The following is a 26,823-nucleotide window of genomic DNA, read 5'->3' as shown; positions in this document are numbered from 1 at the left end:
GCGTCCCTTTGAAAAACTGCCAACTTTCCTCAGTTGTTTTTCCCCTCAGTCTTAATTCCCATGGGACCTTGCCTATCAGCTCTCTGAGCTTACCAAAATCCGCCTTCCTGAAATCCATTGTCTCTATTCTGCTGTACTCCCTTCTACCCTTCCTTAGAATTGCAAATTCTATGATTTCATGATCACTTTCACCCAAGCTTCCTTCTACTTTCAAATTCTCAACAAGTTCCTCCCTATTTGTTAAAATCAAGTCTAGAACAGCTTCCCCCCTAGTAGCTTTTTCAACTTTCTGAAATAAAAAGTTGTCTGCAATGCAGTCCAGGAACTTATTGGATAGTCTGTGCCCCGCGGTGTTATTGTCCCAACATATATCTGGATAGTTGAAGTCCCCCATCACCACCAAATCTTGGGCTTTGGATGATTTTGTTAGTTGTTTGAAAAAAGCCTCATCCACCTCTTCCACCTGATTAGGTGGCCTGTAGTAGACTCCCAGCACGACATCACCTGTGTTTTTTACCCCTTTTAGCCTAACCCAGAGACTCTCCACCCTTCCGTCTCCTATGTCCATCTCCACCTCAGTCCAAGTGTGTACATTTTTAATATATAAGGCAACACCTCCTCCCTTTTTCCCCTGTCTATCCTTCCTGAGCAAACTATACCCATCCACACCAACATTCCAGTCGTGTGTATTATCCCACCAAGTTTCAGTAATGCCAATTATGTCATAGTTGTATTTGTTTATTAGCACTTCCAGTTCTTCCTGCTTATTACCCATACTTCTTGCATTTGTATAAAGGCATCTAAGATACTTGTTTGATTTTGCCTCCCAGCTTTGCCCTGACCCTCCTTCCTCTCTGCCATTATAGCCCGTGCTCCCTCCTGCTTCCAACCCATCTCCCAGGTCTTGTTCCCCACTTTCCTGTGGGCTTTGCTCACCTGTCCCCGTCGAACCTAGTTTAAAGCCCTCCTTACCAGGTTAGCCAGTCTGTGCGCGAATAAGGCCTTTCCTCTCTTCGAAAGGTGAACGCCATCTGTTCCTAGCAGTCCTTCCTCAAGTAGCATCCCGTGGTCGAGGAAGCCAAAGCCCTCCTGGCGACACCATCTTCGCAGCCAGGCATTCACCTCCACAATGCATCTGTCTCTGCCCGGACCCCTTCCTGCACTGTTTACATAAGTACGAGGCATCTCTGCTCAATTTGGTTAAACAGAAATGTGTCCCTTTGCAAAATCAAACACTGACAAATAAGAGAGCACGACACTGTATGATTTCTAGAGCTGATATAGGGCAATTTGTTCAGCAGGGTGATGTAAGCTTCGTTATGATTGCATCATCCATGACTTCTAGGAATAACATGATGCAATTCATATCATGTGTGACGCAATACCAGCTTCAGATTGCATCATTCATTGTTTTGCCTAAAAAGCAAGTAGTGTCCAAACCCAGTCATAGATTTATTCATAGATCCAGTCAAAGATGTATTTTAGTCATTTCTGGTTTAAATTGAGATCCCTTCCCTTTATAACTCACTTATCCTCCGCCATTCCAAGTCAAGGGTCGTATATACTGACCCAATAGCATATCTTGAAAACTAGAGCCAATCAACAATTTTAAGCATCATTTTCATTCTCAGTGACCCAGAATTAGTAAAGATGGACTACATTTATTTCAGAAGCGTTTTGGCTGTAGAGCAGTGCTATCTGTTTATAACACTCCTCCCTAGTCATCTGTCCAAATTTCCACTTATTCTAAGCTTCCTTTTTGAATTTAAGCTCACCGAAAATTTCACTGTTAAGTCAAACTGGTTGCCTGCCATATTTGGTCCCTCGGCACTGATGGTTTCATGACCAGCCAGATCACATTGCTGCAGACCTGCTGAGGGGTAACAAAGCTGTAAGTAACTGAGGCCAGATTTTTGTCTGCCTGCAGGAAACAGCATCTTCTAGCCAAGGGGAGATGATAGAGAATATTACTTTTGGATTCTGCTGTGTGAGAGCTTACTGTCAACGAGGAATCCAAGAGTGCTCAAAGACTATGGCCTGAACTGACAAATGTGGGGAATTAACTTAAATGTAAGAGTTTATCAGAGGATGTTCAGAGCTTCTTGAAAACTCATAATGAAATCCCATCACAACCTGGGAACCTTATCCCAGCCTTCTGCTCCACCCGACTCTGTCCCCAGAATGTGATTTTATTTTCTACTTTATAGCCATTGCATATCCCCATTTTACGGCCACTCCAGCCTGGCCTGACGCTCTGAGGTTCACTGGAATTGGCAGAGATGTTATTCACTTGGCCCTTCCCTAGTCAAGACAGTTCCAGGATTTCTTGCATGTGTGGATTCTCTCATGTTTAGGAAGGTGTGAGCTATATCGGAATTTCCCCCCACCATTTCATGCATTCATAGGGTCTCTCTCCTGAATGCATTCTTTGATGTTCATTAATGTCTGAGCTCTTACTGGAGCTTTTCCCACAATCACAGCATTTGAAAAGCTTCTCTCCTGTGTGTTTCCTCTAATGCCTATTAACGGTTGAGCTGTCACGGTAGCTTTTCCTGCACTCAGGGCATTTATAAGGTTTCTCTCCCGTCTGTTTTTTCTTATGTGTGGTAAGGGTTGAACTGTATCAGAAGCTTTCTCTACAGATCAGGCATTTATAGGGCTTTTCTCCCATGTGGATTCTCTTGTGTATAACAAGTTCAGAGTGCCAAACAAATCTTATCATGCACTTGGGGCATTTATAGGTTTCTTTCCTGTGTGTTTTCTCTCATGTGTAATAAGGGTTGAACTCCATCGGAAGTTTTTTCCACAGATCAGGCATTTATGGAGTTTTTCTCCTGTGCGGACTCTCTCGTGTAGATTAAAGTGTGATTTGTCACTGACAGGTCAGGGATTTATGCAGCTTTTCTCCCATGTAGATTCTGTGGGGCATAACAAACTGTGAGTTCCAAACAAAGCTCACCCCATGTTTGGGGCACTTGTAGGACTTCTGTCCTGTGTGGATTCTCTGATGGATAATGAGGGTAGTGCTGTGAGAGAAGCGTTTCCCACACTCAGGGCACCTATAGGGTCTCTCTCCCGTGTTTCTTCTCTGATGAGAAATAATGTGTGAGCACTGATTGAAGCTTTTTCCATACTCAGCAGGGCATCAGGAAGTTTTTCCTAATGTCCAACCTAAACCTCCCTTCCTATGATTTATATTACTGAATTAGTTCAAAAATTGAGAATGCTTTTTTCTAAACATGAGAAAAGGGTCATTTCCGGCTGGCCTTTTCCAGCCATTCAACTCACTGAGACTCAGTGTGGGTTTTTGTTCGTTTGTTTATCTTTGTTTTTAATCACAGTTTCTAAAGCAAATTCACAATGGACACAGACTTTCTACCCTAAAGATGAACGTAGGCACTGCCAGATTGGATCAGACCCAAGGTCTATCTAGTAACTTTCAGCAGTTTATGTTTTCACCAGAAATTGAAATTAGGGGGTGTACTCAAAAGTATGGGGGAGTGGGGAGGACCGATGAAGGGTGAAACTGTGAGGGTGAAGGGGGGCTGTTTGGCACCATAGTAAAAACTGAAAAATGTTTCATGACCATTTTATTAGATTTAATACATGTTTTAAAATCATCTCACACAATAAAGTTGGCTACTTAAGCCTTCTATGAAGCACTATAGCTACATCCTTCTTGGTTTCTTCTTGTGATTTTGCACAAATCTGTTAATGAACTTCTCAAATGCAGTGCATTCATTTTTGGTGGTTTCTAATGTATCTGGTACTTCCAGTCCTTCATGATATGCTCATGATCAGGCAGAAGACATCTTCTTTCAGAACACAAAATTCTATTCAATGAGAAAAAAAAGAACACTCAACTGTAGCTGTTGTGACTGGCAATAGCAAGACATGAATCCCTACTTCCTTCAACCCAGAAAACAAAGCACAAAAATTGGGGTGATGGTATAGAAGAAGATTTGTTCTTCACCATCCTCCTGCTCCCCATCCTTGACGCTGCAGGCAGGGAGAGAGGAGAAGCTTCCAGGGGTCACAGAGATGAGGGGCTGGGGACTGGTTAGGGAGTCCTCCAAGGTCACAGAGAATGAAATGATGGTAGTTAGAGAAGTCCATCTTTTCATTCTTATTCCTTCACCCCCTGCCCATTTATCAGTGACATAGTGTGAGCCTGGATGCTCAAAGTCATCCTGGTCCATAGAGAACAGTGACAAACAGGCTACAAAATCCTTGGGACAATGAGATTGGCTTCTCTGCCTCCATTATTCCCTGCTCTCTATGGTTTGACAGTCCAGAGACTCCACAGAGAGTGCAGGGTACAAAGTCTGTAGGAAGACAGGAGTCCTCCAGAGTCAGAAACTAGGACACCCGAGGCTAGAGAGGCTGATTTCAGGGTCCCCAGGGGAATATTCCCTCCTTCCCCTGTGTTTCAGGAACACAGTCTGAGCTGGGATCCCCCCAACCCAGAGCCCAGGGTGGATTCTTTCCCCAGGGACAAAGCCCAGAGGGAAAGCGAAGGTCGGGGCCTCATTACCAGCATCAAAAAATATCACTTGCCTCTGTTCACAGTCCAGACAAACCTGGATCCTGCTGGGGACCCTGCTCAGAGGCAGGGGGGACAAAGGGGAGGTGAGAGCCTAGTACCAACCCCAACACCACTCCACAGCCTAGATCCCCTCCTTAGGGTTAAGGCTGATCCATCCCTTCCTCCTCACAGACTCTCTGGTTACACCCACAGCCCAATGTCCCCCATCCTGCACTTTGACCTCCACCTGCCAGGAATGTCTCCCCAAGGTGAATCCCTCACAGCCCAACACACAGGACTCAGAGTCAAATCTCTCAGGAGTGCCAGGCAGGTCCTGGCATGTGTGTCCCCACCTCACACTTTTCCGATCCTCAGACAGGATGAGCTGGGGATGAGCCGTGTCTGGATCCAGTGTCACATTCACTGGAGAGAGAGAGAGAATCAGAGCATTAGGGGCAGAGCTCAGCCCTGGGGGAGGCTGGGACCGTCTCTCACACTCCCCAGCAGCAACGCTGTTCTGGCTGGGACAGGCCTGGATCCCAGGGAGCTGCCTCTGTCCTGGGCACCTGAGGCTGAGCAGAGATGTCACTGCAGGTCCAGGACCCACTGAATTAGTTTCTCATTTGTTTGCAGATGCTTCACTTGAGCCTGAAAGGGAACATTCCATTCCCAGCGTCAGAGACACAGCAGAGAAAATTTTAGTGATGAGTGAGCAGAGGAGGCAGGTACCAGCTTTATACCCTTGAGTCAAGCTCTCTCCCATAAATGCAGCCTCTACGTTCCCAGCTCAGAGAACAGAGAGGAAGGTACAGCACTGGGGAATAGCCACTTAAGACCGGAGAGTAGGAGGTGACATTTGATGGGGTAGCTCCATTCCCAGTGCAGAGAGAAGGGAAGGGGGCCAGTACCAGAGGCAGAGCATCTCCCCAATCCAGGAAGCAGTGAGTAGCTCGATTGGGAGAGCCTAGCCCTGCCCAGAGGAAAGGCAGGATGTTGGAGAAGAGCGATAGGGAGACCCCCTGCACTGAGGTAAAGCAAAGAGATGCATCAGCTCTCAGGGCAGAGAGCTCTGTTCAGGTGCTGCTCAGTGTATCTGCTCATCAGTGTGGGCATGAACTCAGCACCAAAGTTGGTGTCAGGATTGTCTGTGTGACTCAATGTACTCAATGATTTTTTTGCCTGTCTTCATGAACAAGGTCAGCTCCTAAACTGCTGCACTGGGCAGCACAGCATGGGGAGGAGGTGACCAGCCCTCCGTGGAGAAAGAAGTGGTTCGGGACTATTTAGAAAAACTGGATGAGCACAAGTCCATGGGTTCAGGACTATGCGCTACATCTGAGGGTGCTAAAGGAGTTGGCGGATGTGATTGCAGAGCCATTGGCCATTATCTCTGAAAAATCATGGCGATTGGGGGAGGTCCCGGATGACTGGAAAAAGGCTACTGTAGTGCCCATCTTTAAAAAAGGAAAGGAGGAGGATCCAGGGAATTACAGGCCAGTCAGCCTCACCTCAGTCCCTGGAAAGATAATGGAGCAGGTCCTCAAGGAATCAATTCTGAAGCACTTAGAGGAGAGGAAAGTGATCAGGAACAGTTAGCATGGATTCCCCAAGGGCAAGTCATGCCTGACTAAGCTAATTGTCTTCTATGAGGAGATAACTGGCTCTGTGGATGAGAGGAAAGCAGTGGATGTGTTATTCCTTGACTTTAGCAAAGCTTTTGATAAGGTCTCCCACTGTATTCTTGCCAGCAAGTTAAAGAAGTATGGGCTGGATGAATGGACTATAAGGTGGATAGAAAGCTGGCTAGATCGTCAGGCTCAACGGGTAGTGATCAACAGCTCCATGTCTAGCTGGCAGCCGGTTTCAAGTGGAGTGCCCCAAGGGTCGGTCCTGGGGCCAGTTTTGTTCAATATCTTCATTAATGATCTGGAGGATGGCGTGGACTGCACTCTCAGCAAGTTTTCAGATGACACTAAACTTGGAGGAGTGGTAGATACGCTGGAGGGTAGGGATAGGATACAGAGGGACCTAGACAAATTAGAGGACTGGGCCAAAAAAAACCTGATGAGGTTCAACAAGAACAAGTGCAGAGTACTGCACTTAGGAAAGAAGAATCCCATTCACTGCTACAGACTAGGGACCGAATGGCTAGGAAGCAGTGCTGCAGAAAAGGACCTAGGGGTTACAGTGGATGAGAAGCTGGATATGAGTCAACAGTATGCCCTTGTTGCCAAGAAGGCTAGCGACATTTTGGTCTGTATAAGTAGGGGCATTGCCAGAAGATCGAGGGACGTGATCATTCCCTTCTATTCAACATTGGTGAGGCCTCATCTGGAGTACTGTGTTCAGTTTTGGGCCTCACACTACAAGAAGGATGTTGAAAAATTGGAAAGAGTCCAGCGGAGGGCAACAAAAATGATTAGGGGGGTTGGAGCACATGACTTATGAGGAGAGGCTGAGGGAACTGGGATTGTTTAGTCTGCAGAAGAGAAGAATGAGGGGGGATTTGATAGCTTCTTTCAACTACCTGAAAGGGGGTTCCAAAGAGGATGGATCTAGACTGTTCTCAGTGGTAGCAGATGACAGAACAAGGAGTAATGGTCTCAAGTTGCAGTGGAGGAGGTTTAGGTTGGATATTAGGAAAAACTTTTTCGCTAAGAGGGTTATGAAGCACTGGAATGGGTTCCTTAGGGAGGTGGTGGAATCACTTTCCTTAGAGATTTTTAAGGAGAGGCTTGACAAAGCCCTGGCTGGGATGATTTAGTTGGGGATTGGTCCTGCTTTGAGCAGGGGGTTGGACCAGATGACCTCCTGAGGTCCCTTCCAACCTTGATATTCTGTGATTCTATGACTCCAGCGTGGGATCTCCTCACTGTTTAATGTGTGTATTTTTAGGGCTGTGTGTGTCATGGCCACTGTCAGTTCGGTTGGTAACTTTAGCTACAATCTCATAAAGCTGTTTTCTCTGGATTTTTCTCAGAATTTAAAGCTAATCTCCACCTGCAATCTCACCGAGTGCTCCTAGGGGTTCCCCTCTTCTTGTCTCCAGTTTAGATGGCAGAGTGTCTGGAGGGAGAAAGGAGAAAAGATAGGTGATATTTTAGGCTTTCTTATTTATAACAGCATCCCCATGCCGAACTCATACAGCTGTGCTTTCAGCATGGCAGAGAAACAGACAGAGAGGCCCAGAGACACACTCAGGTATTTAATATAAAGTCGTCTGCAAGCCTTCTATTTCCTCTCTCTTTCAGGCATCTCCGAGCAATCAAGCCAACACCCATGAAGCCTTGCAAACATCCCAGAACACACAATCTATCAGTGCAATTTACTTGTCCCTCATCATCCCCTCCCACCCTTCAGACCCTGGTTGGTTTCTCTCATTCACTCACTGCCTTTTGTCACAACCTAGACCCAGGTCATGCAAAGACTTTGGCAGAAAAATAACTTGACCCACTTTGGTCCCTTTGACACCAACGGGATGTTCAGAGTTTGTGAAATCCTGGCTCTAATTGTGAGCTGTTGGGGCTGTTCACTCAGTGCCTCTACAGAGAGCAGCACATGGGGCCTCGTCCTCCATAGGCAGAAATAGGAATAACAATAACATCATTTTATCCATTTGGAAATGGAGGCAGGGAGAAGGTTGGCTCCATGGGCCAGATTCACCCCTGTCCTGGCTAACAGAGAGAGAGGTGGCAGTTAGTGACTGCAGGGGCCAGTGCAGACCTTGGCGCAGGCTAAGGATTTTCTGACCCCAGCCAGAGTTACATCCCTATGACAATGGCCCCTGTGTGTCTTGGCCAGTGCACAGAGTGTCAGAGGCCCAGCTTACACTGCTCACATCCCAATATCCTCATCCACCCCCTCCCTCTTCCACCCGCCCTCCATTCCCAGGCCCCTCCGGAACACGCCTTGGGCCTGCAGCTGCTGGGGAGAAGGCACAAGAGGCGCCTGTGTAGAGGGGTTGGGCTCCCGCAGCTCCCATTGACTCCACCTGCAGCTGTGGATGCTACACAGCTCTGGAGCACCTGCCCTGCAGCTCTCTAGTTGGGAGAGAGCAAGTTAGATGCCCCAAATTAGGCCATTTTGCTAAATTTGGGCCTTAATGTTGTTACTCATGGAAAGTCATGAATTAAATGTGAGACTCCATGACACCTGCACCTTTGCTCCATCTGCTCCATTTGTCTACTCTCCACTATTTATTATGTTAAGTATTGAGAATTGGTACATGGGTCATTTCTCATGCATAAGTTTTGACAGACGGAAATTGTGCATTTGTACTGACTGACTTGGCTTTGGCTTCACATAAAGAAATGTTTCCTTAAGTGACCTTGTTATATTAAGAGATGTGTTCATAAGTTGCTATGTGGGACAAAGATGTTTTGGCCCCACAATGTGCTTAAAAACAACAGACATCCAAAATGTACTGCCCAGGAGCAGTTAGCAAAGTCTGAAAACCCCTAAGCCTCTCTCTGACCTATGCATAATCAGTGGTAATAAACCAATCATGAAACAGAACAATAACATGAAAAGAGCTTGGACAGCAAAAGCCCTGCCAACTGAAAAGTCCATGCATGTGTATTGTATGAGTTGTATAAGATACTTAATATGCACAACACTCAAACGTGATTGGAAGAGAACTAACATTTATGTAATTTGGATGTGTATAATATGTCAGACATTGTAAGTGATAGTCAGAGCTTTATAGGAGAAATACATCATGACCCACCTATCCCCCAGGAGATGGTAACTAGCCAGTTCTTCATTTTGTAATTTTGTCAATTCTTACTTTAACAGTAATTGTAATTGCAAGACATGCTTTGGTTAAAATAAAAGTTCAAATTATTTAGCCTGAATGTCTTGTGTGGCATTGTCACCCAACAATTAAATCAATGGATAATATAATTATGAAGCAACTGGCCAGAACCCATCTCCTCGCACAGTCTCAAGGCTCATCCCAATTTACCCCCCTAGATCCCTTCTCGGTACCTTTGAACTTCCTCAGAGTCTCTGTTAGAGCAACAGGTTTCTGGGAGAAATCACTGAGTCTTTTTTGCAGCTCAGGGGAAATCTCCACTGGCTGCTGGAACGTCCACTTCTCACATATAGAGAGAAACAATTTCACACAATTGTATTCTGTTTAGTGACTCATTATAAGTTCTTGCTAATGAGTTGCTGCCTGGCCTGAACAGTGCCAGAACCTCAGCAGAAGTTGGGGCGAGGGGACCACAAGGCCCCACCCCCTTGATGACCCCTGCTCCTCCTCTTCCCCGCAGAGGCCCTACCCCTGGCTAGGCCAGAAACCAGAGCTGGGCCATGGTAAAAACTGCCCAGGAGCCTAGGCCACTGTGAGGCACACTAGACTCTCCACTTGCCTTGGAGGGAGGGCGGTCTGGGGAGGGGCTGAAAGCAGCCCCTAACCCATGTCCCTGCTCCCGACTGGGAAGAGGCTGATCCTGCTGACGGGGGCTGTGCTTCGTGGTGGGGGAGCTGATCACCCCGCTTGGCAGTGCGGCCCCTGCTGGCACTGCTCCTTGCCTGCCCGAGGCTCACAGTTTGGGGGGTAACATGCCTCCCTGCCCCCAAACCATGCCTATGTTAAAAAGTGAGCAAGTGTTGCCCTCCGACTTTTAAAAGTGTATGTATGGCCAAGGCCCCCCTGGATCCCCTCTGGTTCCGGCACCCCTACCTGGAGTTACAATTTCTCTACTTCTCCCAGCCTCACAGCAGGTGCAGCATTGGTCATGGCAGTGCCACCCTCCCCCAAAGGTCACATTAATGTTCTTCAGCTCCAGCCTGGAGAGACCTGCTCTGGGGATAGAAGGGGAATTGGCCAATTCAGTCCTTGGTGTCATGCTGTAGAAATCTGGCCACTAGGAATTAGCCTGATACACCGACTCCTCCTTCCCCATCTTATACCACACAGGTCTCCAAACTGTCCTCAGGTGGGAAAGACTCTTGATCACGAGGCACCAGTACAGGGGGGCAATGAGAGTTACATAACCCCCCTGTGTCGGTGCTGCCCCCGTGGGCCCCTCCCCATTTTTTCCGGCAGTCCCCATGCCCCCCACCCACTTTTTTAGCAGTGCCCTGCCCCCCCTTTTTCTACTGGTGCTGTCCGCTGCTGCCCTGGGCTGAATGGTAACCAGTGCCCCAGCAGTGAAAGGGCCATATTCCAGCCCCCCATAGTCCTGCAACAACCAGTCCTCTAGGGCAGTGGTCTCCAACCTTTTCGTCTGGAGGGCGCCAGATGAAGGACCGTGGTGGTGGTCGAGCATCCACCGAATTTCTGTGGCATTTTGGCTGTGACGCCTCTCGATGACGTCACTTGTCGGCTGCAAGCGGGGTCATCGAGAGGCGTTGCTGCAGAAATTCGGCAGCATTTCAGCAGATGCTGAACCGCTGGCCAAGACGCGGGCTCCATGGTGCCCGTGGGCACCGCATTGGGGACCCCTGCTCTAGGGATGTGACATCTCTAGGAAAAACTTTAGGTTAATCTTTCCCACTGAGTGGTTCGTTCCAGAGACTTCTGCACACAAATCTACCACAGAAAATCTAAGATCATGGAGAAACACACACACATCCACATTCACCAAGGACACAGAGGAATCCACCTACTAGCAGACCTCTCACTATAACTCTCTGCAGCTAAACAGGCCGACCGACAGCAATTCTGGGCCCCAGGCAAGAACAGTGAGTGGACCCCCATGCACAAGGGAGTTTGGGTGTACGGTGCAGGGTCTGGGTGCAGGTTGCAGGCACTGGGAGGGAGCTTGGATGCAAGAGTGGGGAGGAGTTGGGCTCTGGGAGGGAGTTTGGGTGCAGGAAGGAGGAGGGGTCGGGCTCTGGGAGGGAGTTTGGGTGCAGGAAGGAGGAGGGGGTCGGGCTCTGGGAAGGAGTTTGGATGCAGGAGGGGTCGGGCTCCGGGAGGGAGTTTGGGTGCAGGAAGGAGGAGGGGTCGGGCACTGGGAGGGAGTTTGGGTGCAGGAAGGAGGAGGGGTCGGGCTCTGGGAGGGAGTTTGGGTGCAGGAAGGAGGAGGGGTCGGGCACTGGGACGGAGTTTGGGTGCAGGAAGGAGGAGGGGTCGGGCACTGGGAGGGAGTTTGGGTGCAGGAAGGAGGAGGGGTCGGACACTGGGAGGGAGTTTGGGTGTGGGAAGGAGGAGGGGTCGGGCTCTGGGAGGGAGTTTGGGTGCGGGAAGGAGGAGGAGTCGGGCACTGGGATGAAGTTTGGATGCAGGAGGGGTCGGGCTCTGGGAGGGAGTTTGGGTGCAGGAAGGAGGAGGGGGTCGGGCTCTGGGAAGGAGTTTGGATGCAGGAGGGGTCGGGCTCCGGGAGGGAGTTTGGGTGCAGGAAGGAGGAGGGGTCGGGCTCTGGGAGGGAGTCTGGATGCACAAGGGGTCAGGCACTGGGAGGGAGTTTGGGTGCGGGAAGGAGGAGGGGTCGGGCACTGGGAGGGAGTCTGGATGCACAAGGGGTCGGGCACTGGGAGGGAGTTTGGGTGCGGGAATGAGGAGGGGTCGGGCACTGGGAGGGAGTTTGGGTGCAGGAAGGAGGAGGGGTTGGGCACTGGGAGGGAGTTTGGGTGCAGGAGGGGTCGGGCACTGGGAGGGAGTTTGGGTGCGGGAAGGAGGAGGGGTCGGGCACTGGGAGGGAGTCTGGATGCACAAGGGGTCGGGCACTGGGAGGGAGTTTGGGTTTGGGAAGGAGGAGGGGGATGGGCTCTGAGAGGGAGTTTGGATGCATGAGGGGTCGGGCTCTGGGAGGGAGTTTTTCATGCAGGAGGGGTCGGGCTCTGGGAGGGAGTTTGGTTGCGGGAAGGAGCAGGGGTCGGGCTCTGGGAGGGAGTTTGGATGCAGGAAGGAGGAGGGGTTGGGCTCTGGGAGGAAGTTTGGATGCAGGAGGGGTTGGGCACTGGGGGAGAGTTTGGATACAGGAAGGAGGAGGGGGTCAGGCTGTGGGAGGGAGTCTGGATGCACAAGGGGTCGGGCTCTGGGAAGGAGTTTGGGTGCAGGAAGGAGGAGGGGGTCGGGCACTGAGAGGGAGTTTGGGTGCAGGAGGGGTCGGGCTCTGGGAGGGAGTTTGGGTGCGGGAAGGAGGAGGGGTCGGGCACTGGGAGGGAGTTTGGGTGCGGGAAGGAGGAAGGGTCGGGAACTGAGAGGGAGTTTGGGTGCAGGAAGGAGGAGGGGTCGGGCACTGGGAGGGAGTTTGGATGCAGGAGGGCTCGGGCTCTGGGAGGAAGTTTGGGTGTGGGAAGGAGGAGGGGTCGGGTACTGGGAGGGAGTTTGGGTGCAGGAAGGAGGAGGGGTCGGGCTCTGAGAGGGAGTTTGGGTGCAGGAAGGGGGAGGGGGTCGGGCTCTGGGAGGGAGTTTGGGTGCAGGAAGGAGGAGGGGTCGGGCTCTGAGAGGGAGTTTGGGTGCAGGAAGGAGGAGAGGTCGGGCTCTGGGACGGAGTCTGGATGCACAAGGGGTCGGGCTCTAGGAGGGAGTTTGGGTGCGGGAAGGAGGAGGGGTCGGGCACTGGGAGGGAGTTTGGATGCAGGAGGGCTCGGGCTCTGGGAGGAAGTTTGGGTGTGGGAAGGAGGAGGGGTCGGGCACTGGGAGGGAGTTTGGGTGCAGGAAGGAGGAGGGGTCGGGCTCTGAGAGGGAGTTTGGGTGCAGGAAGGGGGAGGGGGTCGGGCTCTGGGAGGGAGTTTGGGTGCAGGAAGGAGGAGGGGTCGGGCTCTGGGAGGGAGATTGGGTGCAGGAAGGAGGAGGGGTCGGGCACTGGGAGGGAGTTTGGGTGCGGGAAGGAGGAGGGGGTCGGGCTCTGGGAGGGAGTTTGGATGCAGGAGGGGTTGGGCACTGGGAGAGAGTTTGGATACAGGAAGGAGGAGGGGGTCAGGCTGTGGGAGGGAGTCTGGATGCACAAGGGGTCGGGCTCTGGGAAGGAGTTTGGGTGCAGGAAGGAGGAGGGGGTCGGGCACTGAGAGGGAGTTTGGGTGCAGGAGGGGTCGGGCTCTGGGAGGGAGTTTGGGTGTGGGAAGGAGGAGGGGTCGGGCACTGGGAGGGAGTTTGGGTGTGGGAAGGAGAAAGGGTCGGGCACTGGGAGGGAGTTTGGGTGCAGGAAGGAGGAGGGGTCGGGCACTGGGAGGGAGTTTGGATGCAGGAGGGCTCGGGCTCTGGGAGGAAGTTTGGGTGTGGGAAGGAGGAGGGGTCGGGCACTGGGAGGGAGTTTGGGTGGAGGAAGGAGGAGGGGTCGGGCTCTGAGAGGGAGTTTGGGTGCAGGAAGGGGGAGGGGGTCGGGCTCTGGGAGGGAGTTTGGGTGCAGGAAGGAGGAGGGGTCGGGCTCTGGGAGGGAGATTGGGTGCAGGAAGGAGGAGGGGTCGGGCACTGGGAGGGAGTTTGGGTGCGGGAAGGAGGAGGGGGTCGGGCTCTGGGAGGGAGTTTGGATGCAGGAGGGGTTGGGCACTGGGAGAGAGTTTGGATACAGGAAGGAGGAGGGGGTCAGGCTGTGGGAGGGAGTCTGGATGCACAAGGGGTCGGGCTCTGGGAAGGAGTTTGGGTGCAGGAAGGAGGAGGGGGTCGGGCACTGGGAGGGAGTTTGGGTGTGGGAAGGAGAAAGGGTCGGGCACTGGGAGGGAGTTTGGGTGCAGGAAGGAGGAAGGGTCGGGAACTGAGAGGGAGTTTGGGTGCAGGAAGGATGAGGGGTCGGGCTCTGGAAGGGAGTTTGGATGCAGGAGGGGTCGGGCTCTGGGAGGGAGTTTGGGTGCAGGAAGGAGGAGGGGTCGGGCTCTGGGAGGGAGTCTGGATGCACAAGGGGTCGGGCTCGGGGAAGGAGTTTGGGTGCAGGAAGGAGGAGGGGTCGGGCTCTGGGAGGGAGTCTGGATGCACAAGGGGTCGGGCTCTGGGATGGAGTTTGGGTGCAGGAAGGTTGAGGGGTCGGGCTCTGGGAGGGAGTCTGGATGCAGGAGGGGTCGGGCTCTGGGAGGAAGTTTGGGTGCGGGAAGGAGGAGGGGTCGGGCTCTGGGAGGGAGTTTGGGTGCAGGAAGGAGGAGGGGTCGGGCACTGGGAGAGAGTTTGGATGCAGGAGGGGTCGGGCTCTGGGAGGAAGTTTGGGTGCGGGAAGGAGGAGGGGTCGGGCACTGGGAGGGAGTTTGGGTGCGGGAAGGAGGAGGGGTCGGGCACTGGGAGGGAGTTTGGGTGTGGGAAGGAGGAGGGGTCGGGCACTGGGAGGGAGTTTGGGTGCAGGAGGGGTCGGGCTCTGGGAGGGAGTTTGGGTGCGGGAAGGAGCAGGGGTCGGGCACTGGGAGGGAGTTTGGGTGCGGGAAGGAGGAGGGAGTCGGGCTCTGGGAGGGAGTTTGGGTGCAGGAAGGAGGAGGGGTCGGGCTCTGGGAGGGAGTTTGGGTGCAGGAAGGAGAAGGGGTCGGGCACTGGGAGGGAGTTTGGGTGCAGGAAGGAGGAGGGGGTCAGGCACTGGGAGGGAGTTTGGGTGCGGGAAGGAGGAGGGGTCGGGCACTGGGTGGGAGTTTGGGTGCAGGAAGGAGGAGAGGGTCGGGCTCTGGGAGGGAGTTTGGGTGCAGGAAGGAGGAGGGGTCGGGCTCTGGGAGGGAGTTTGGGTGCAGGAAGGAGGAGGGGTCGGGCTCTGGGAGGGAGTTTGGGTGCAGGAAGGAGAAGGGGTCGGGCACTGGGAGGGAGTTTGGGTGCAGGAAGGAGGAGGGGGTCAGGCACTGGGAGGGAGTTTGGATGCAGGAGGGGTCAGGCTCTGGGAGGAATTTTGGGTGCGGGAAGGAGGAGGGGGTTGGGCTCTGGGAGGAAGTTTGGGTGCGGGAAGGAGGAGGGGTCGGGCACTGGGAGGGAGTCTGGATGCACAAGGGGTCGGGCTCTGGGAGGGAGTTTGGGTGCAGGAAGGAGGAGGGGTCAGGCTCTGGGAGGGAGTCTGGATGCACAAGGGATCGGGCTCTTGGAGGGAGTTTAGGTGCGGGAAGGAGGAGGAGTCGGGCACTGGGATGAAGTTTGGATGCAGGAGGGGTCGGGCTCTGGGAAGGAGTTTGGATGCAGGAGAGGTCGGGCTCTGGGAGGGAGTTTGGGTGCGGGAATGAGGAGGGGTCGGGCACTGGGAGGGAGTTTGGATACAGGAAGGAGGAGGGGTCGGGCACTGGGAGGGAGTCTGGATGCACAAGGGGTCGGGCACTGGGAGGGAGTTTGGGTTTGGGAAGGAGGAGGGGGATGGGCTCTGAGAGGGAGTTTGGATGCACGAGGGGTTGGGCTCTGGGAGGGAGTTTGGATGCAGGAGGGGTCGGGCTCTGGGAGGGAGTTTGGGTGCAGGAAGGAAGAGGGGGTCGGGCTCTGGGAGGGAGTTTGAATGCAGGAGGAGTCGGGTTCTGGGAGGGAGTTTGGGTGCGGGAAGGAGGAGGGGTCGGGCACTGGGAGGGAGTTTGGGTGTGGGAAGGAGGAAGGGTCGGGAACTGAGAGGGAGTTTGGGTGCAGGAAGGAGGAGGGGTCGGGCTCTGGGAGGGAGTTTGGATGCAGGAGGGGTCGGGCTCTGGGAGGGAATTTGGGTGCAGGAAGGAGGAGGGGTCGGGCTCTGGGAGGGAGTCTGGATGCACAAGGGGTCGGGCTCGGGGAGGGAGTTTGGGTGCAGGAAGGAGGAGGGGTCGGGCTCTGGGAGGGAGTCTGGATGCACAAGGGGTTGGGCTCTGGGAGGGAGTTTGGATGCAGGAGGGGTCGGGTTCTTGGAGGGAGTTTGGGTGCGGGAAGGAGGAGGGGTCGGGCACTGGGAGGGAGTTTGGGTGCAGGAGGGGTCGGGCTCTGGGAGGGAGTTTGGGTGCGGGAAGGAGGAGGGGTCGGGCACTGGGAGGGAGTTTGGGTGCCGGAAGGAGGAGGGAGTCGGGCTCTGGAAGGGAATTTAGATGCACGAGAGGTTGGGCTCTGGGAGGGAGTTTGGGTGCAGGAAGGAGGAGGGGTCGGGCTCTGGGAGGGAGTTTGGGTGCAGGAAGGAGGAGGGGGTCGGCTCTGGGAGGGAGTTTGGGTGCAGGAAGGAGGAGGGGTCGGGCTCTGGGAGGGAGTTTGGGTGCAGGAAGGAGGAGGGGTCAGGCACTGGGAGGGAGTTTGGGTGCGGGAAGGAGGAGGGGTCAGGCACTGGGAGGGAGTTTGGGTGCGGGAAGGAGGAGGGGTTGGGCTCTGGGAGGAAGTTTGGATGCAGGAGGGGTTGGGCACTGGGGGAGAGTTTGGATACAGGAAGGAGGAGGGGGTCAGGCTGTGGGAGGGAGTCTGGATGCACAAGGGGTCGGGCTCTGGGAAGGAGTTTGGGTGCAGGAAGGAGGAGGGGGTCGGGCACTGAGAGGGAGTTTGGGTGCAGGAGGGGTCGGGCTCTGGGAGGGAGTTTGGGTGCGGGAAGGAAGAGGGGTCGGGCACTGGGAGGGAGTTTGGGTGCAGGAAGGAGGAGGGGTCGGGCACTGGGAGGGAGTTTGGGTGCAGGAAGGAGGAGGGGTCGGGCTCTGGGAGGGAGTATGGGTGCAGGAAAGAGGAGGGGGTCGGGCTCTGGGAGGGAGTTTGGGTGCAGGAAGGAGGAGGGGTCGGGCACTGGGAGGGAGTTTGGGTGCGGGAAGGAGGAGGGGTCGGGCTCTGGGAGGGAGTTTGGGTGCAGGAAGGAGGAGGGGTCGGGCTCTGGGAGGGAGTTTGGGTGCGGGAAGGAGGAGGGGTCGGGCAGTGGGAGGGAGTTTGGATGCAGGAGGGGTCGGGCATTGGGAGGGAGTTTGGGTGCAGGAAGGAGGAGGGGTCGGGCACTGGGAGGGAGTTTGGGTGCGGGAAGGAGGAGGGGGTCGGGCTCTGGGAGGGAGTTTGGGTGCGGGAAGGAGGAGGAGTCGGGCACTGGGAGGGAGTTTGGGTGCGGGAAGGAGGAGGGGTCAGGCACTGGGAGGAAGTTTGGGTGCAGGAAGGAGGAGGGGTCGGGCACTGGGAGGGAGTTTGGGTACAGGAAGGAGGAGGGGTCAGGCACTGGGAGGGAGTTTGGGTGCGGGAAGGAGGAGGGGGTCGGGTACTGGGAGGGAGTTTGGATGCAGGAAGGAGGAGGGGTCGGGCACTGGGAGGGAGTTTGGGTGCAGGAAGGAGGAGGGGGTCGGGCTCTGGGAGGGAGTTTGGGTGCAGGAAGGAGGAGGGGGTCGGGTACTGGGAGGGAGTTTGGGTGCAGGAAGGAGGAGGGGGTCGGTCACTGGGAGGGAGTTTGGGTGCAGGAAGGAGGAGGGGTCGGGCTCTGGGAGGGAGTTTGGATGCACAAGGGATCGGGCTCTGGGAGGGAGTTTGGGTGCAGGAAGGAGGAGGGGGTCGGGCTCTGTGAGGGAGTTTGGGTGTGGGAAGGAGGAGGGGTCGGGCACTGGGAGGGAGTTTGGATGCAGGAGCGGTCGGGCACTGGGAGGGAGTTTGGGTGTGGGAAGGAGGAGGGGTTGGGCTCTGGGAGGAAGTTTGGGTGCAGGAAGGAGGAGGGGTCGGGCACTGGGAGGGAGTTTGGGTGCAGGAAGGAGGAGGGCTTGGGCACTGGGAGGGAGTTTGGGTGCAGGAAGGAGGAGGGGGTCGGGCACTGGGAGGGAGTTTGGGTGTGGGAAGAAGGAGGGGTCGGGCACTGGGAGGGAGTTTGGGTGTGGGAAGAAGGAGGGGTCGGGCACTGGGAGGGAGTTTGGATGCAGGAGGGGTCGGGCTCTGGGAGGGAGTTTGGGTGTGGGAAGGAGGAGGGGTCGGGCACTGGGAGGGAGTTTGGATGCAGGAGGGGTCGGGCTCTGAGAGGGAGTTTGGGTGCGGGAAGGAGGAGGGGTCGGGCTCTGGGAGGAAGTTTGGATGCAGGAGGGGTCGGGCTCTGGGAGGGAGTTTGGGTGCAGGAAGGAAGAGGGGGTCGGGCACTGGGAGGGAGTTTGGATGCAGGAAGGAGGAGGGGTCGGGCACTGGGAGGGAGTTTGGATGCAGGAGGGGTCGAGCTCTGGGAGGGAGTTTGGGTGCGGGAAGGAGGAGGGGTCGGGGACTGGGAGGGAGTTTGGATGCAGGAGGGGTCGAGCTCTGGGAGGGAGTTTGGGTGCGGGAAGGAGGAGGGGTCGGGCACTGGGAGGGAGTTTGGATGCACAAGGGGTCGGGCTCTGGGAGGGAGTTTAGATGCAGGAAGGAGGAGGGGTCAGGCTCTGGGAGGGAGTTTGGATGCAGGAGTGGAGAGGGGTTGGGCTCTGTGAAGGAGTTTGGATGCACAAGGGGTCGGGCTCTGGGAGGGAGTTTGGGTGTGGGAAGGAGGAGGGGTCGGGCTCTGGGAGGAAGTATAGGTGCAGGATGCTGGCTTTGGGCTGGGGTAGGGGTTTGGGGTGCACGAGGGGGTCGGGGTCGGCTCTTACCTCAAGCAGCACACCAGTCTGCTGGTGGCTCTAGGTTTGTGCTTGTGGGGGGGCAACAGGCACCACTGCCCGCCCTGCAGGCACCACCCCACATCTCCCGTTGGCCACAGTTCCCGGCCAATGGGAGCTATGGAGTCTGTGCTTGGGGTGGAGGCAGTGCGTGGAGACACCCCTCTCAGTGCCGCAGGGATGTGCAGGGCCGCCAGCTCTTCCGGGAGTAGCGCGCAGAGGAAACCTGCCTGAGCCCTGCCACATCCAGGTGGCGGCAATGGCGTCTGGGCGCCCTGAGCCCTTTTACATCGCCCGGGGCCCTTACCAATTGCCCCCTTTGTCCTCCCCTCCCCCCCCCCAGTGACCCTGCAGGTTAATAACAACAAGCACCTACCACAGGGATTGGCAACCTTTGGCACACGACCCTGTCATAGTATAATTCCCAAATCTGAACCTTAGCGTCCAAAATATGGGTACTAGCATGAATTTTCCTAAGCTTAATTACCAGCTTAGATCTGATAGGCTGCCACCAATCAGGACTTAGGTAGAGCGCCTGATAGACTCTGGTCTCCCTAAACCCTTTCCTAGGGATCCCCAAGACCCAGATTCCCTGAGTCTCACAACAAAGGGGAATAAACCATTTCCCTTCCCCCCTCCTTTCTTCCTCCCAGCTCTTTCCCGCCCTGGGTACACTAGGAGACCACCGTGATTCAACTCCTTGAATCACTCCTTCCCCCTCCCTTCTTCCCCAGAGAGAGATACAGAGATAAACGCAGAAAGCAGGTTTTTCTTCCCTCCTCCCTTTCCCTTCTCCCACCAATTCCCTGGTGAGTGCAGACTCCCTTCCCTGGAGTTTTACAAAAGATAACCAAAAAAATCAATTAGATTCTAAAAAAGAGGAAAACTTTAATAAAAGAAGAAAAAACATAAAACTTGTCTTTGTAATCAAGATGGTAAATATACAGATTTTTTATAGCTTATAGACAATAGAAAGAAAGCTTTCTCCAGCAGAAATACAATTTAGAATACTTTCACCCAAATACACAGTAAAACTCTACCAGCCAGATACACAGTTGCAAATACATAAAAACAATTAAAAAGACTAAACTGTCTTTCTACTTTTGTACTTACAAAATTGGAACAGAAGATTAGAGAGCCTGTAGGTATGTGTGGTCACTCTCAGAGCCTAGAGAGAACAAAACAAAACCCACAAACAAAGGCTTCCCTCCACCTAGATTTGAAAGTATCTTGTTTCCTGATTGGTCCTCTGCTCAGGTGTTTGGGTCCCTGTTTGTTAACTCTTTACAGGTAAAAGAGACATTAACCCTTAACTATCTGTTTATGACAGGGGCCCTTACAAATTGCCCCCTTTGCCCCCACCTCCCCCACCTCAGTGACCCTGCAGGTTAATAACAACAAGCACCTACCACAGGGATCGGCAACCTTTGGCACACGGCCCGGCAGGGAAGGCCGCTGGCAGGCCCAGACAATTTGTTTACCTGCAGCATCCACAGGTTCGGCCGACTGCAGCTCCCACTGGCCGCGGTTCGCAACACCTGCTCACTTTTTAACATGGGCATTGTTTGGGGGCAAGGAGCCATGTGACCCCCCAAACTGAATCCTGCTTGTGGCACTTTCCCCAGTTAATGCCAGGTGACTTTCCCCCTTTTTAGTAAAAGTTTCTTCCCTACACTGTGCTTGTGAGAGGGGAAGTATTGCCTCTTAGAGGCATCCAGTGGGTGGTGTGTAATTGTCCCAAGTTATTGGGTCGAAGTCGAGCCAGTTCTGGGTTGTATTGTTGTATTATTCAAAAGGAACCCTTAGAAATTGAACTCAGCCCTTGCTGCTATAGATTGCAAGTGGCAGAAGGGTTACATACACAACAAACCTGTTCAGACTGACAGTGGTTATTTTTGCTCCAAACAAGTCTAATCCCAATGGTATTTGGCATGGACCTGTGCTGTCTGGATCCCTTTTGTGTGTGGACTCAGGGTGTCCAGGGTCCACACAGGACTTAGCACAGTGACCTCCTCTAGTGCAGACCAGTATCTGATTTTAACCCCTCATGGAGCAATACAGGAATTCAGAAACCCAGTGAGAAACCTCTTCTCCCTGCTGGGTCTGGGACCTTTATCAAGGTGTCTGCCTCCTAACAGCTGCACTTCATCACTGCTCAGTGCTGCTGTGGAGGCAGCATGACCTAGTGGTTAGGGCACTGGTCTGGGCCTTGGGAGACTTGGGTGCTATTCTCATCTTTGCCACTGATCTGCTGAGTGACCCTGGGCAAGTCTGTGCCTCTGTTTTCCCTTCCACCCTTTGTCTTGTTTACTAAGACTGTAACCTGCCCAGGGCAGGGATTGTCCCCTGCTGTGTTTTGTGCAGGGCCTAGTACAATCACGGTCAGATCTCATTTGGGGGCTGTTGGGGTTATTGAGATGGAAATAGTAACAATAAACACTGTGGTGCAAATCAGCAACACTAACAGCTTGTAGCTTCCTAGTCTCCACTCTGAAGGTGACACTATCACAGACTGGTCTGCAACTCGTGAGCTTTATACCTCATGGGTCATTTAGCTACTTCTGTAGAAAGTTCTCTTATGTCACCAGTGGGAGCTGGGTTTGAAGAGGATTCAGCTTCTCAGACAAAAATTCTCTCACATCAGACATCTTTAAATTCTTGGGGGAGGGGGTGCCTTTCTTGCCACACTGCCATATCATTCACTTTTTAAAGCACCTGTCATACAATGAAGGCTTTACAGAGCTGAGTAATGCAGTTACACTGGGTTCCCTGCAACCATGGGCCCTCTTGCTCAATGGACCCCAAGTGGGAAATGATTTGGATAAGAACTCAGCTTCTCAGAGAAAGGTTTCCCACATCAGATATCTTTCAAGTCTTCATGCTGCATAACTGACTTTTTTATAGCCAGCTTCATGCAATGGAGGCTTGACAGATCTCAGTGATGCAGTTACACCAATATCTGTGATAGGCAACTTGCTATGGAGTTAATCTGTAATTAAAATCCAAAGTTATTACTCTGATTAATAATGTATTAAGGTATCCAAAATCTAAAGTCATTCAACTTAACAGCAATTCCTTACCTTGTACTCCAAGCAGTCTCCTCTATGGGAACCACAGTATGAGCCCTGTGAGTCCCTGACAGACCCTAGTTTTTTTGCCGCCCCAGGCACGCGCTTGGAGCACTGGTCCTGGAGCCGCCGCTGCTGACAGATAGCAAACTAAACAAATAGAAGTTTGATCCTCTTCACAGAACAGTTTCAGAGGCTTCCAGTGTTCCTCACACACCCTCTCCTCTCCTGCTCCATCCAGTGCCTCGAAACTCAGCTGTTTGGCTGTTTCAACTTCTATCATTAGTTGCCTATTTGGTCAGATGTTACCTACTTCCACAGTCTCTCCTTACTTGGGGTAGGAGGCGTCTGTATCAGATCCCTCCCAGCACCAACTGGTGCAGGCTTGGCTGAGATTGTGCCCACACTGCAGAGTGATGGGTTCCATGAAATACTCCACACAGCTTGGACAGGTAGCTTCATGCTGGAGACTTGCCACAGGGTTCTGGACCGTGAAACAGAGTAGGGTTCACTTAAATTCACCCAACCTGCAATACAACTGGGTGTTTCCTTTCTGGCACCGACTCTGCTGTTTGCTCAGGGTCAAGCACCAAAGAATGACACTGGCGCATATACATGGAGAGAGAAAAGCTCAGGATTGAAAGCTAGCTAATAATCACAGACTTCAGAGGCTCAAGGGACAATCGTGCAGCCATTTAACCTGAGTAGTACACAAACACTGAATCAAACATGGCCCTGAGCAAAAAAATCAGAGTTTGTGTAAAGGGTCGTAGTGTTACAATCTACCTCTCTCAAAGGGCTATTTTTAATTTTGGGAAAATGCAAACTGAGTACAGCAGAAAATTCAGCAGGTGCTCAAACTATGTTTGAAAAGAAAGTACTAATGCTTGTTTGGAGGAAAGGGGGAGTTTGTCGCTATTCATCTTTATACAGTGCAAGCTCTTTGGGACAGGGTCTTCAGTACATGTAAACTGCCCAGCAGATTTGTGTATTGTGTATTTTCTTGGGATGGTGAGCTGGGTCCACTGTCTTCTTCCTGGCCTACCACACACACAGCCCCCATCTTGGGAGAGGTGAATGAGGACTCTAGAGCAATAATTCTTAGAGAGAACACCCATTGGCATGCATGGGGTAGTTCCCTCCTCTCAGAGCTATTAGCTCAGGCTCTCTGCAGACTCAGGCATATGGCACTGTATCTGTTATGCTTGGGTCACATTTTAAAACTTTTCAATCACAAGGGCTGGCAAGTTATGTTTTGACTGGTGATATTTTATGATGAAACCAGAGGTCTGTTCTAATCAGGCAACTCCAGATATTGGTCCCTAGGGAACAGTCCACAGTACCTGTGCTTAAACCCACACCTGTATGTACGTTCCATGCAGCTGAGCAAGGGCTGCTGTGTTCACAATGAATGTGAACACCTGGCTGGCAGTGCCTGGGCTGTCGGGTGTTGTGTGCACAGCTCATTCCTTCCACTCCCAGCCTGGCAGCAGCTTGGACACATCTTGCTTCAATCCTGCATGTGAGGAAAATGCCTCACACAGAGCTCCAGTGCCCACATCTTCTTAATGAACAGTGCAGGGTTGACAGGCTGTGACAGCATCAGTGGCCAGGGCTCCCTGCACTTTCCCAGAAGAAGGAGCCTGCAGGGGAGAGATTTCAGGTGGAGCCAGTGATCAAGGGAGAAGCTCCAGAAAAGTGGGAGATTCTGTGGCTCTGGGACACTCAATCTGAAAAAGGAAGGATTGAATTAACACAGATCCTCAGTGCTTCCTACCTTGTATTTCTTCAGCCTCCTCCATGAGAAGCACCGATTGAGATTTGTGCTCAGGGGATCTCTCAAAAACCTCACACATGGCTTCCCCATCCTCCTCACAGAACAAATCCAGGGCTCTGCTGGTTTGAAATCCATCTTTTTAATTTTTCCCACTATATTTGCTATTTGATAGTTATTCCGGAGAGCCCCTTTCCAGATCTGGGCACTGCAACTGGGGCAGCACACAGGGTCATAGTCCCCCTCTGCCTATGTCTCACAGTACTGAGTGATGCAGCCTTGGCAGAACTTGTGCCCACAACAGACCCAGTGACTGTAGGGTCACTGGGTCTGTCAGATATTGCAGACAGATGGGGCATTTAGTTTCCTCTTGGATTTCCCGTACAGGAATCACTGAGGCCATGGCTGCTAGGATCTCTGGTCTTCTCTTCTCTCTGCATCAGAAATGGTTTTGCTGACAATGGGAGGTGTCTGTCCCACCTCATAGCAGCTGCATAGGTGCAGAATGAAGTGAAGAGAAAGGAGAGGCTGGGACGTGGAGCAGGAGAAAGATAAGAAAACAAGGACGCAGGAATTACATAGGCAAGGAACAGGAGCAGGGGGGTGTAAAGAAGCAGAAAGTGAATGAAAGGCAAAGGAGGGAAAGGAAACAAACAAACAAGAACACAAAAGTTTAAACTCTGGGTCTGTCTACACAGTCCAGGCAGGGGTCGGAGTGGATTGTACTCCAGTGCCTGGCCCATCCCACCCTCTTGCTGCCACAGGAATGTGCTCGCTCCAGCAGAGTCAGCGTGTGCACATCTACCCAAACTGAGAATCACATCTCCCAGGTGCTGCGTAGATGTGTCCTCAATCAAACTAGGATTTTCTTAATTCACAGTGGGGGCACCCACAGCCACACACAGACTTGCACTGACACAATAGGTGGGAACTAAATCCCACTGAGTGATGTCAGTGACAATGTGTGTGCAGAGGAGCCTTGGCTGGGCTGTGTCTTGTGGAACATCCAGACACCCGCCTGCGACCAGCCAGGCTACAGGGGCTTCCTGGGTTAAGGCCAGAGGCAGCTGGTCTGTGCTAGTGACACAGCAGGAAAACAGCAGCAACTAATCGAGAGCAACCCTTGAGCTGAAGGGTGAAATTACGGCAAATCCTCAAAGTTTATGACTTTGCCGTCTAAGGGATTGTCACAGAGACCTCGGGCAAGGCTCTGGAACTGCTCCCCACTAAGCCAGTCAGGACTTTGGGGAGCCTCCTCTCCCTTGGAGCAGACTGTCTCCAGGGCAAGAAGTTCACACGGCTTCACCTCCTGGGTCTCTCCTTGGAGCATTCAGCATACGTCCCTCCATGCGCTTCCCACAGCGAGTCTGCCCAGGCGGGGTCCTGGGGAAACCACATGGTCCTGCAACCCCACTTCACAGTCTGACGTGATTCTCAGCCAGCCAGTAAAATAGAGGTTTATTTGATGACAGGAACATAGTCTAAAACAGAGTTTGCAGGTACAGAGAACCGGACCCCTCTGCTGGGTCCATTTTGGGGGGCAGTGAGCCAGACACCCACGTATGCACTTCACTCCTCATCCCCAGCCATCTCCAGACTGAAAATCCCCTCCAGCCCCTCCTCCCTGTTCAGTTCCTTTCCCAGGCCAGGAGGTCACCTGACCTCTTTGTCTCCAACATCTTCTGTTGGCACCTTTGCAGAAGAGGGGCCCAGGTCAACAGTTGCTAGGAGATAGAGTGTCAGGCATTTATGTACACTGGCCCTTTGCTCTACAGCAATCACACACCCTTATTCCACCACCTAGATACTTAAGAACTGCCTAGGGGACACTGAGGCACCAACACGGTATTCAGAGAAAACATTAAGAACATTCCCAGGTCGTCACAAGGATACAGCCGAGCCCATTCACAGTGCCGGCTGAGAGCTGGAAAGAAGATTTTCAGTTTAAACTTTGTAAAACTCCCCACACAGCAGGGAAAGTAACAATCTTACCAGCTCCCCTCCCCCTTCCTGTCATTTTTTCTCCGTGGGCCAAGGCTGAGATCATCATAACTGTGTGGACTAGATTTGCTGGGGCGAAATACAAGCTAGGGATCCTCATTTTGGTTTTGTCTGACTGTGGGGAGAGGTGTGTCAGCTCAGAGAGAGGGAACAATAAGGACTTTTCAGCACAGAAAGCTGAATATGCTGAAGTCCACAGTTATGAGCAATCTACTCCTCTGCATAGGCTTCTTGCTGCTAAAACGCCCTGCAAAGGTTCCCTTCCAATGCATTTGCCACCACAGGTCTAGGTTCTCACTTGGGTTGTAGCATTTCTCTTTGACCTGAGCACTTAGCCAGTGTTCAGGGCCTTGCTAGGTTCTTCCATTGGGAGGAGAAATTGATTACAGGAGAGTAAGAGGGTCAGCACCCCCCTCTCATGAGTGTCCTGCATGCTTGGGTGTGTCTGTGTTCTTTCAGTAAGTAGTCCCTCCCCTGGTATGGGGCTGTATCTCCAGGCTTCCTCCCTGGAGACACTATCTTCCTGTGGCCCTCTCCAGACTGTCAAAGTGAGAATCAGGACTCACAATTTGTCAGACCACTCTGTTTATTAGCGCAGCGCTCCGCCAATAACATTCAGAATATGTGAGTGGCCATGCAAGGCCCAAACAGTCTTATTTATACAGATAAAAGAGCGGGAATTTAGACAAAGGGACAAAGAAAGCAAAACAGGAAAATTCACCTGGGGCACAGCATGCATATCCTATTTCCTTACTAACTGTTATCGATCTAAGGCTAATGCTTCACCAATTGCCCTTAAACGGTGCAATTGTTCTATGTTAATGTCTGTATTCCTGACCCCTGGATTGCAGCATTCCAACAGTTTTGCTTAAAGGTACAGACAGCATTTCTTTAATCCTTTCTATTCTTACTATATAATTCATTCTACTTTCACAATCCCTCCTTTTGGTCAGGCGTACGCCATGACCAACCCTTACTGAGTTCCACAAATTAACCGTTCCTTATCTCTTAGTTCATCAGCGATATTCAAAATCATCATATTAGCACTCTGGTTTGGGGCAGTCACCTGGGTGACACAATTCTGGATACAACAGGAGATT

General features: G+C 52.8%; 1 protein-coding gene across 1 annotated transcript; it reads right to left on the bottom strand.

The window, feature by feature from the left end:
- Positions 1–3,598: 3,598 nt before the first annotated feature.
- Positions 3,599–23,804, bottom strand: LOC127047350 (tripartite motif-containing protein 15-like). Its single transcript, XM_050945470.1, has 5 exons — positions 23,726–23,804; positions 9,512–9,658; positions 7,538–7,591; positions 4,879–4,948; positions 3,599–3,833 (listed from the first exon to the last, which is right to left on the bottom strand). The coding sequence occupies exons 1-5, from the start codon at positions 23,802–23,804 to the stop codon at positions 3,755–3,757; spliced, it is 429 nt and encodes a 142-aa protein (XP_050801427.1). The 3' UTR covers positions 3,599–3,754.
- Between the last annotated feature and the right edge of the window lie 3,019 nt (positions 23,805–26,823).

This window comes from Gopherus flavomarginatus, chromosome 3, assembly GCF_025201925.1.
Source record: "Gopherus flavomarginatus isolate rGopFla2 chromosome 3, rGopFla2.mat.asm, whole genome shotgun sequence".
In the NCBI taxonomy this organism is placed as follows: domain Eukaryota; kingdom Metazoa; phylum Chordata; order Testudines; family Testudinidae; genus Gopherus; species Gopherus flavomarginatus.
Note: the sequence above shows the minus strand (reverse complement) of the source record. Positions and strands in the feature narration are given on the sequence as shown.